The sequence below is a fragment of the Centrocercus urophasianus genome, unplaced genomic scaffold, assembly GCF_019232065.1.
Source record: "Centrocercus urophasianus isolate 14NV4802_14NV808 unplaced genomic scaffold, USGS_Curo_1.0 seq_14, whole genome shotgun sequence".
Classification (NCBI taxonomy): Eukaryota; Metazoa; Chordata; class Aves; order Galliformes; family Phasianidae; genus Centrocercus; species Centrocercus urophasianus.
Window position 1 is genome coordinate 38,054,006 of NW_024884586.1, and position 11,896 is coordinate 38,065,901.

General features: G+C 35.6%; 1 protein-coding gene across 2 annotated transcripts in view; it reads left to right on the forward strand.

The window, feature by feature from the left end:
• Positions 1–11,117, forward strand: part of GOLGA5 (golgin A5) — a 15,547-nt gene extending 4,430 nt beyond the window's left edge. For both annotated transcript variants that reach the window (XM_042814458.1, XM_042814457.1), the window contains exons 4-13: positions 530–749; positions 1,293–1,416; positions 2,231–2,434; positions 3,562–3,732; positions 4,375–4,503; positions 6,358–6,456; positions 7,482–7,707; positions 8,587–8,692; positions 8,894–8,957; positions 10,474–11,117. In XM_042814458.1, coding sequence (XP_042670392.1) covers positions 530–749; positions 1,293–1,416; positions 2,231–2,434; positions 3,562–3,732; positions 4,375–4,503; positions 6,358–6,456; positions 7,482–7,707; positions 8,587–8,692; positions 8,894–8,957; positions 10,474–10,554 — 1,424 coding nt within the window. In that variant the 3' untranslated portion in view covers positions 10,555–11,117. The remainder of the gene's footprint in view (positions 1–529; positions 750–1,292; positions 1,417–2,230; positions 2,435–3,561; positions 3,733–4,374; positions 4,504–6,357; positions 6,457–7,481; positions 7,708–8,586; positions 8,693–8,893; positions 8,958–10,473) is intronic.
• Positions 11,118–11,896: the final 779 nt, after the last annotated feature.

Here is an 11,896-nt window from a genome sequence, read left to right on the forward strand (position 1 = left end):
AGGGACTGTGTCTTTTTTTCTTTTTTTAAAGTAACTGTTTAAGCTGCAGAATTTATTCTCCATTGAAGTTTAGCATGTGAACTTTGATTGAGAACAAAGTCTCGGTAAATATCCAGGTATCCTTTTAACACTGTATTTGTCTGCTGTTACTTAGTTTGATCTTATTGTTATGTAGTGTTGAATTAGATGCTATCTGCAGAGGTTTCTAAAGGTTTGCTCACACAGGGCTGTTCAGCAGTAGTTCATTGCAAGGATCAAGAGAGATTGGCAGCTGCAAAGCAGAATGAAAATGTGCTTTGAGATCATGTGATTTTTTTTTTTTTCTTTTCTTTTTTTTTTTTTTGTATGTCATGATCTGACAGCCAGAGTCTGGTATTTGTTACTTTTTGATAGCTCATAACATTTCAGTGTTGCTTCATCTTGGTTGTATTTGATTTTTTCCTTGAGGAAGTGTAGCATGCACATCCTGAGCACTTCAAAAACCTTCTCATGATCTGTTTTTAAAAACTTAAAATGTTTTACATTGCAGAACTGAACAAATCCCGGGAAAGAGTGGAGAAGTGGAATGTTGACCATTCAAAGAATGACAGGATGGTCAGAGAGCTTCGAGCTCAAGTTGATGATCTGACAGAAGCTGTTGGTGCCAAGGATTCCCAGCTAGCTGTGCTCAAAGTACGCTTGCAAGAAGCTGATCAGCTCTTAAGTTCCCGGACAGAAGCTTTGGAAGCATTGCGGAGTGAGAAATCACGGTACTTTATTCCAGACTTCACCACTTTGCAAAAATAGCAGTAAGGTTGAAAATTCAGGGTGGATAGCTTAGTGTCTTTAAGGATAAAAATGAATGAACTAATGAGGGGAGATGGTATCAAAATTCGAAATACGAATGTTGAAGTTTGCTCTGAGCTCATTACATCACAGCTGGCAGTAGAAAATGGGCAAATGAATAAGAGCAATTATCACCTGGTTATTGAAACAAATTGTATACAATATATTTATGTTTTTGTCAGAGGCTCGAAGCTTAAGATCTGAAGAAATGTTTCTATCTTGAAAAATACACTTGCTTATTCTCAGATGTAAAGACTTCTTTGTCTTTACATCTGGGACATCCCATCTTTACTGGGACATGAATATGAAATTGGATACTCCACAGTGGGACTGCAGGAGTTATTAGCGAGCCATGTTCACTAATTTACTGGGTACATTTTCAAGGCTGTTGCGAAAGGTAGTCATATTTCTGCCTTAAAATCATACTGGATTTTTAATTTCAATTAATATGTATATCACTCTTTCAGAATAATACAAGACCACAGTGAAGGGAGCAGTTTGCAAAATCAAGCCCTTCAAACTCTTCAGGATAGGCTGCGTGATGCAGACTCCACACTGAAGCGAGAGCAAGAAAGTTACAAACAAATGCAGGTTAGATGGGAAGACTAAGGAGGAGTTTGACTGCTTGTGAGATCAAATCTGTGAGGTTCTAACTGCTCTCTTTTCCCCTTGACTAGTTCCTGTTCAGGTTACTAAGCACTTGGAAAGGTGTGCCTTCTGCTACACTAAGTATCCCTGTGATGCTAGTTTACTTCTTAAAAAGCTCTTTGAAAGCTTTATGATTAAATCTTAATCGATGAGAATCGATGCTGAAAAGGAAATTTTTTTTCCACTCTGTCTTTTATGTGAAAACATATTTTAAATCAGCAGTCAATTTGATTTTCCGTGCTGTATTGTTCCCCACCTGCACCTACAACTTTAATGTGTAATCTTAAGAATGTTAGACTGGGTGGTCACTTCTGTAGTGAATGTGAAAGCTAATATTGCTAGAGACTTTATGCATTCTCCATTTAGCTTGGCCTTTATTATGTATAATAACATCTGTGAAAACCCTTACTGTTTTTTTTTTGTTTGTTTGTTTCGCTTCTTTAAACTAAAATACCTTTATGATTGGTTTATTTTTTTTTGTTGAAGGATAGCTTGCTTTTTGCTTACCAAACATATGTAAACAGAAAGATCTACTTCTGGTCGCAAAGAAATGCATATTTTTACTGAGTACTCATTTAGTACTTCTTTAAGCTAGCACAATTTCTTTCCACACAGCACTAATGCATATGCAAGTTGGATGCCATCCATATGAAGTGTTATTTCAAATGTAGTTGCTTTTAAATCCTCTCTTTTTTATTTCTAGGTTAATGTTGTGATTGTGTTTAAACAGAAAATATTGTTTCTTTATTGCTAATAGAATGAATTCGCAGCACGTCTGAGTAAAATGGAAGCAGAACGTCAGAATTTGGCAGAAGGGGTAACGGTTGCAGAAAGAAAGTATTTAGATGAGAAAAAGCGAGCTGATGAGCTTCAGCAGCAAGTGAAAATAACTAAAAACCAGCTAGAATCTGCAAAACAGGAACTGGCAGACTATAAACAAAAAGCTACTCGCATACTCCAAGTAAGCATTTACTTAAAGGCATTCAGTTTCATTTGTATGCTTGATTTTTACAGGATGTTGTTCTTCAAGTGATTTAATCTATTTTTTTCCATGTGATCTGTAATATATTTTGGGGTAAATCCATAATGATACCTATTTGGAACAGTTACTAGTCTGCGTTTTGTACCTCCTAAAATTTTCGTTGACAGATTGAGTTAAATAATGAAATGGAAGTTCAGGTCCTGAACAAAAATCCAAGTGAACCACTGCACTTAGTTTATAACATCTGTCATTGTGTTCTCCATCCCAGAGTCTGATCTTAAGCAGATGGTTACAAATGTAACCTACAGTTTATCTGCACCCATGTTCTTGTGCCAAGAAAATGGCTATATTCTGCTTGAGTCTGAAGCATAGTGAATGCTTGTGTAAACTGAAGAAGATATTTTTGTGTTCTGAAAAGCTGTATGTGATTATATAAGCAATGGCAAAATTGCATATTCTGTGCAGTTATCTACTACTTAAGTTATTAAGGGTACCAATATGAGTTTTATTTGTAAGAGTAAGCAAACCTTACCTGTTTAGAATAAATCAGTCTTGTCTGATGACCAAGGACATGACTTGAATCATATTGATGAATGCAAGAAGCATGAGATCAGAAATCAGTTTCAAGCTAACGTTAGGTTAACTTTGTTTAAAAAAAAAAAAAAAAAAAAGTTTATTCTGTTTCCCAGAAGAGATATTGCTGATCTGGGTTTTTATTTGGCTTTGTTGACAGGAGAAAGGATGGACTAAATCTTTGTCTTCAGTGTCTGTATTCTCTCTTACATTAGCTGGAAAGGCAGAATTTTTATCTGTGACATGTTTAACATTCCACACAATTCTGAAGAGTAAAGTTCTACTCTTCCTCTGATAACACAGACTTTCAGTACATCCCGTCTTGTGACATGTGGCAAATCAGAGGAATTATTAGTAGGGAAGCATTTTCCATTTAAAAATGTGTAGAGTTATTTTTAACTTGTCTGAAAGAACAGATAAAGCAGTTCTTTTACTGTAAGTCTACATAGGAAATTTAAAGCAATTTTTTAATGGGTTTTATTTGAGCACTTGTGAAATAGTGCTGTCAATAACATTTTGATTTATTATTTCAGTCTAAAGAAAAGCTGATAAACAGCCTAAAAGAAGGCTCTGGTATTGAAGGTCTGGATAGCCAGACAGCAAGCACAATGGAACTAGAGGAGCTGAGGCACGAGCGTGACACTCAAAGAGAAGAAATACAAAAGCTAATGGGACAAATACAGCAGATGAGAACGGAGCTGCAGGTAGCTATGGCTGTGTGCACACCCACATGTAGTTAGCCATGCACAAAAGACTGTTTTTTTGCATGCTTTAGGGCTGTCACTTCTAATATTTATTTGAACAAGTATTAAAGCCAAGCCAGCTTTTGCTCAGCTGTGGGGTAAATGCTTATAGAGAACCATTTTCTTCTCGTATTTTCTCTCCTGGTGGTGGGAGGAGTATTAGAGTTACCATTTTCTTTTCCCACTCTGCTATGCACTCATTTTGAAACAAGTAATTCTTTCTAAACAAGCCTGGTTACTTCTGTAGATTTTACCTATATCCTTTTCTGCAAGAGCTGCTGCTAATCCTTGAAGCAACTGTAATCTGAGTCAGCTGTGGCATAATTGGCTCAACCCAGCAGCTGTGCCGGGTTTGCACAGTTTTAGCATCCAGACAGCAGAAGGGAAAAAGAGATCACTTGAAGGCTTCTCATGTTTACAAATTGCATTTATCTCGTTGATATTGTAATAAAAATATGGTGTATAAAATGAGCAGTTGTCTTTAATTTACCCTCATTTTTCTTGGAATCAGTATTGGAGAAGCAACAGTTTCTGTGGTCACCTATGACAGATTGCAGAACTGTTTGAATGCTAGTGAAATAGTAACATTTCTGTTCATTTCAGGATATGGAGACTCAGCAGGTAAGTGAGGCTGAGTCAGTGAGAGAACAGCTTCAAGACCTACAAGAGCAAATAGCAGCTCATAAAATGGCCAAGCAGGAGGCGGAAGCTGAACTAGAACGGCAGAAGCAGGTAAAGAATGCTTGAAAGCTGATGGGTCTTATTTTAGGCCAATGTTGTCGTCAGCAAAGCGTTTGGCTTAATGAGAGAGTAGGTTATGTGGTATTTGAGGGTTTTTTCTTCTAGTAGTCCAAGGAAATTTCCCAAATTTCTGTGAATGTCATAAGGCCGAAGTGCAACCAGTACTAAGCAGTAATCCTGATTAAATACAGATCTCAGCTTTTTTTTTTTTAAAGAATAAACAAGACCCTAGAGAGTGAACAAAATTGATAATGATCTTAAATTTTATTTAACAGGGGAACAATCTAGCAACAGGAATGTGGTAATAAATGCATTTATGTCAATAAACTTAATAATAAAGGTTACAATTGTATTTGCTCTGATCAAATTCTATGTAAGATTCCAAGCTGCTGTATAAGACAAATTGTTAATGAGATAGTAGCAGTGAATTTTGTCAGGTTGTATCATCTTTTTAAGCTGTTCTGTGCTAGAAAGAGGAGAAAAAACTTCACTCTTGTGTTTTGTGTTAACAAACAGAATGTTAGGTAGATTGGACCAATGTTTTGCAGCCTATTAAGATGTCCTTTAAAAATAAAAAAGCTCATGTAAGAGTATTAATGAGGAAAGCAGGTGAGTGTACTGTATTTGCTAGGAACAATTTATCTTGTAGGATTATCTGTCCTTTCAGAAATTACATTTGAATTAGATGCTAGCAGCTTGAACTAATTAAAAGGCAGAAGTTGATGTCTGTTTCTGATAGATAGTTGATGGCTATATCAAAGCAGATGGTGAATTATATCACATTACTCCTGCCCTTCTGAGGGGTATATTTTAATTTAATGTTATGTATAGAAGAAGTGAAGTGAAGCCTTTTTTTTTTTAAGAAAAAAAAAAAAACCAACAACAAAACAAACCATTATTGGTTGCTACAGAAAATGATATTTCTTTTGATGACATATGAATATGTGTGCTTTCAAAGTAATTGTTTGCAACAGTACTTAATGCAACAGTGTCCTGTTCCACTGGAGAATTGCTGTTAGTTGCTGTAAAGTTTCTGAGGCTGACACTGGAAAATGAGAGGTTATTTATTGTGTATCTGATGACTTAAAGGAAAAGTATCATCAGCTGTCTTCTGTAGCAGCTGTTAGCTGAAGTGGCACAGTGATTTGAAGGTAGTTGTAATTTAAAAGATAAGTATGGTAGGTCTTTCAATAGGAGTTAACGTAGCCACTAAATCCTGGTAGTAAGAAAACTCACTGTTAGTTTTGCTGTTCAGTAAGTTGTCTCTTGTTAATATTGCTTTTCCTTTTCCCTCTGTTATGCTAATTTATCTTAAAAGTATAAGGAAGGTCTGTGACATTCACAAAGCTAAAGAGAAATATGCCAAGACTTTTTAAAATTGGAAGATACCCACTTTATTTTAATTTTATGATTGATGGGCTCCTTTTAGGAACAGAGATGTCTCTCCCCTTCCTCTTCCTCCCCTCCCCCTGGTATCCCTAATTCTTTAAGTTACACAGTATCATTTAAAGATAGCAATATAATAAACAGGGAGAATATGAGGACAACAAAACAAATCATGTTCCCAGTGGAACTGTATCAGTATTAATAAACTGATCTGGGTAGTATTTACGTGAAGTCAGTCTTCACAGAAGGATTTTGTGATCTTCTACGTTCTGTCTTCATACTCTGCTCTCTTATTTTTTCCCAGTGCTAGCCAGATGCTTCTGGATTATATTAAATGTTAGTTTATATCTGATTATCCTGTGTTACTTACTCTAATGTGTAACTTGAAATAAGAGAATGTCTTTCAAAGTACTTACGTAAGTGTGAGAACAAGATCTTTGATTGTGATGTACTTCATAGGAACTCCGTTACACCGAGGAAGAATTATATCGAGCAAAGAATACTTTGCAAAGCAGAATAAAAGACAGAGAGGAAGAAATTCAGAAGCTCAGAAATCAGGTACTGTATTTGTATAAAAAATAAGTACTACATTCTCTTATGAAAACAGTGCTGAAAATTATTAATTTGCTTAAACTATATGAAATACACATAGGAACTGCTACTGAGTTAGCATATGCTTGTTTGCTATGCAAAGTAGAATTTTAAGTGTGGAGAGCACAGGAAAGGAACCATGTAACAGTAAATAGTCTAATCTTATGATTACACATGCTTTTGTCTTCAGAGAGTAACCTGGGATCCTGCTGTGTGCAACTAGTGTGTAACTAGACCTGCTGTGTGCTTCATCCTGGAAACTAAACAGCGCCATTGGTGTTTGATCATGACTGTTTCTTCAGAGATTCTTTTAATTGTGCATAGAAACATAAGATGTCCTTCACACTAGTTAGCCATGTATCCAGCAGATAGGTTTTTATCTTGAATAGTGGCAGTGTGAGCCTGGACACTGTCTTTGCTCACTTGCGCTCTTTCAGCATCTGTGGTTTTCTTAGGTGAATTAGAGACCCTAAGTTCTGTAAGTACGTTTATGGAACTGTTTTTCTTAACTAATCCCTTTTGGAACATTCTGATAGTGTCAGTCCTTAGCAGCCTCCTTGCGCAAACACTCCTTGTTTGTACTGAGCATTTCCTTCCTCACTTGAAAATATTTTACATGCTCACTTTGTGAAGTTGGAAGTAAGAGGAGATTGATTGTTGTGATTGTCATGCATTTAAACTCAGTTCTGAGACACAGCATTAATTTTTATGATAAAACTTATGTTCATAGCACTAGAAGTGGAAAACATACGCATACGTTTTTAAACAGCTTTCTTGTTTTTCATATGAAAAGTCTTGTTTTAACAACCGTTGTAATTGAGTTTCTTCTTCGTTACATTCACTGGTGATGGTTTGGATATTATTATCCCATAGAAGTCCTGCAAATGTGATAGCTTGTTTCTGGGGGCTTAGATTTTGTGAGCGTACCACTTTTGTAATATGTCACATTGGTCAGATTTTGAACATGTTCTAATTTTTCCTTTGTTTTTTAGCTCACAAACAAAGCTCTAAGTAGTAGTAGTCAAACTGAATTAGAAAATCGCCTTCATCAGCTGACAGAAACACTGATTCAGAAGCAGACCATGTTAGAGAGCCTGAGCACAGAGAAAAACTCACTTGTCTATCAACTGGAACGGCTTGAGCATCAGCTGAAGGCTTTCCAAGGCAGTAGTAGTAATGGGCCTTCCATTAACATGGCAGGAATTGATGGTACTGAAGGTAAATAAGGAATTATAACATTTAAAAATTTTCTCTCTGCAATGCAGGTTTCTGTATTTCCTAATACTTTTCTCTGAAGATCTGACTTCATAAAGGAAAAAGAGGAGTCTGAAAGCATGGTGCTTATAGCTTTCAGCAGCTGTATCAAAAACAGTTGAATAAAAGCTCCTCTTTGTGAATGATAAGTAACCTTAATGAAACCAGTTTAATTCTTAATATTGTGGCACTATTAGAGCAAACTTATTTACAAATCCTGTCAAGGTGGAAATAAATCTGTCTTATTTGGTTCAAATGATGTTAGAAGCAGACAGTATTTGCTGTCTTGTAAAAAAAAAAAAAAAAAGTTTTGGGAGGTGAATGTGAACAGTACACTTCCTTTTGAGTGTTGAACAGAATTTTCCTTTTGGTTTGTTTTTAGTTGCACAAAGGTAGCAGTCTGAGAATCTTATTAAAATAAAGTTGATGTGTATTAAAAGTGTAAATAATATGTAAATATTTGGAGTATACAAGTTAGTGTCAGAAATACTGTCAGTTTTACTGTATGAGAAATGCAAGTAAATGGAGAAAAGATGATTATCAAACCCGTTATTTTACACTTAATAAAAGAACTCATTACTTACTAGAATTCAATACCAAGATGTCCATTCAATTAACTAAAGTAAATTTTTGAATGTACTAAGTTGAATTGATGCTTAAATCAACTGTAAGTTTATCAAGAATCCTTCCCTTACAACACACTTCAAAATAGCAATCAGGTGAATTTGCAATTTTTGTTTTTTCTGTATGTTTGTTATGAGCTGTAATTTACTTTTTACTTAGACTACAACTAGAAGTGATTTTACAGTAATGAGTCTCTTTTTGTTTCTTCCCTTCAAATAGGTGCTCGTATGCGTAATGTTCCTGTCCTTTTCAGTGATGTGGATACCAACGTAGCAGGAATGTATGGGAGAGTTCGCAAGGCTGCTAGTAGCATAGATCAATTTAGGTAAGAACATGACAAGAAAATGCATCTTCTGGTTTAGGAAGAGATTTTTAATAGTCTGCATTCTGAATTTTCTCACTCATGAATATATGAAGTAAAATTCAGGTCTGAAACAGATGTTTGAGTTTGTGATTAATTAGAATGAGAGGAAGAAGAACTTGCTGCTTAGTGCTGACTTGTGTATTTTGTTTTTCTCTTGTGTAGCATTCGGCTGGGAATCTTTTTAAGGAGGTATCCTATAGCAAGAATATTTGTAATAATATATATGGTAAGCAAGATTTCTTTAAGAATATAATTCAGGTCGTCTTTTGCCAGTTTACGAAGTACAAATTAAATGTATGTGTAATTAACAATTTTTTTTTTGTAGACTAAATAGTATATACAAAACAGTATTTTGGAATTGTGTTGCTTGCTAGTTCTCAGTTTTTCTCATGAATTCTTAGTATAGAACTCTGAAGGACAGTTATGTAACTACCTTTTAAAAGAATGTTTAAAGCAAAGTGAGAATGGAAAATAATTCTGTGACCTGCATGCACTGATGTTGGAAAATTGACTTTTTTAATGGGTTTTCTTAATATTTGGCCCTCCACTTTTGTGCAGTAATTAACAATCATGCTACTCGAGTAGCTGAAAAAATGACTTATTTTTGCTAAAATTCAAATAATAGAATCTTAACAGAGTAGGTGATAAAAATTGAGAAAACAAAAAAATTATGGAAATAAGATCCCTTCCTTTACCACTAGAGGGTAGATGTCTGTTAGTTGAAATGAACTGTAGCAAGGTAGAACGCAGTCTGCCCTGACTGAAAATGTTTATTGAGTCTTTGAAAGGAGAGGGAATAAGTTGCTTGAGAACACACAATGATTTTTCTGAACAGTCTCTAAGAACAGCTGTCACTATTTCAGTAAGGCAGAGAGATGCATGTAAGTAAAGGAAATGACAAGGTTCCCCTGCAATTTCTTCTTCCAGCCTGTGAAGTACTGGAAGGAACAGGGCTGTTTAATTCCTGACTTCTCCCTTTCTTCCTACTCGTGACTTAGACTTCAGAATATGTGAATAAAATGCTTTGTACTGAGATACTGAAGAATTTTACTGCCTGAGCTACTTAATAACGTTGAACAGGAGCCATATATTGGGCCTTTTTCAACTGGAATTTTTGTTATGATTGCTGTAATTTTAATGCTCAGGTTTTGGTTATTATTTTTTAAGGATATTTACCATAGGTATTGTCACTTATCTCTTTTGTTGCACCCCAGCAAAATGTATTCTGTGTAATTCCAGTGAAGTTCAAATGATGATTAACATTTCTGCAGTGTTTATAAAACTGTTAGTAAACATCATGTTTGGGTAGGGAGAAGGAAAGTAGAACTCAGAGTTTTACTCTGTCTGGTGTCAGCCAGGTGGCACAGGAGTATCAGCTTATCACTGGACAGGTGATGTAATGTGGTGTCTGTGGGCTGGGTATCAAGGAGAACAGCTGGAGCTGGAGCTTCTGCAAGGTATGCATGGATGGAAAGAAGGTAGAGAGCATAAAGAAGCCTGGATTCTGTGCACTTACTTTTGCTGTTTGTGTAAAATCTAATTTAGCTTTCTGTGAATGGCTTCTTCAGAATCTGATTCAGCATTTCATTAAGCATATAAGAATTAGTTATTAGAAGTAAAAATAGTAGAAATATTTTGCTTAAATATTTTTCATACAATTTTTTTTTTCACTTACACTGACAGACCTACATTGCCGTAAACAACAACTGTGTGTGCTAAGTTAATTCTTTCTGTTTTCCCAGGCATTGCTTCATCTTTGGGTCATGATTGTTCTGCTTACTTACACCCCAGAAATGCATCACGATAGCCCCAGTGGCAGATAGGCTGAGACACCACCGTGTGCTGTGCTCATGTAACTTGGACTGACGGTGTACTTAGGATAATCAGTCCAGATATGCTGGCAAACTTCCTTATGGTGTTTACAAAGAATGAAAACCATCATGCCTGATTTATCACTACTTTTTAAATACATGTATAATGCTATGTAGCTTTACCAATTTACCTAAAAGAGCATCTCTTTGCTGGTGAAATAAAGATATTAAGTTAAGCTAAGTTTAGCCTTTACATTTTACATAAACCTTCTCATGGTTAGTGTAAAAGATTAGCTTGCATCTATAAGAAATGCGAGGACTTCTGAAGTTACAGATAAACAAGGTACAACTAATTTAGGTAATGCAGGATGTGGGCTATGGTCAGATAGCAGACTGTACTTAGCAATTAAATAAACTTTATTCTTTCTGGGTTTCTTTCAGTCTTATTTTGCACTTCTGTTTTTAACTTTGTAAATAGGCTTTTCCTTAATTTGTTAAACTGAAAAAAATGCCTGGATCTGTGCAATATCTTTTTGTAAATACATTGAAAAATAAAACATTATACATTCTTCTTAGCTTTGTACTTTTAGTGCAACAGGTGAATTCCTGTCAGCTGACTGGTGGGGCTGCCTATTTAAATGTTGTAGTGGAGCTTTATCAGAGAGAGACAAATGGTGATTTGAAGAAGGAAGGTCCAAATTCTTCAAGAAAAATGGTGTTTCCTTTCCCACTTGGGATCTCTGTATTTTAACTACATTTTCTTGTATACCTCTTATTCTATGTCTTAATAAGATCTTATATTCACTGAAATATTTATTTTCTGTAACTTTAGATACCTAAATTAAACTATTTCTGTGATTTTTGTATTATGTCAAAAAATTATCATGTCTAAACACTTCCAAATGTGATAATAAATGCACCTCATCAAATCCTTATTGTAAAACCCATAAGATCAATCCAAAGCTACTGTTCTGTCATTAGGCAGTGGCATCCTTAACTAGTAGTACCACAATACAAGGTCATTTTCTTGTGTGGTGCTCGAAGCTGAGTAATGTGAGGATGACTAATTTGTCACTGATGAGTATAGTTCAGCTCTCACATGACTTGAGCGTGCTAAGCCTTGGTCCTGTACGCAGAGCTTGTCATGCTGTCTCCTATGGAAATGTTACAGTGGAAAAATGCCTGATTCAGGGCCTGCAGGGAAACTGGAATGTTTTGGTGGGTTAAATAATAAAAGAGAATTTTCAAAAAAGGTGTCCCTACCCTCTGTGATATTTGCTGTGTTTTTTCAATCCCTGCTGCCTCTTTTCAGTTCTGATGCAAGAGGCACTCTTGGACACAGGGAAGAGCAGTT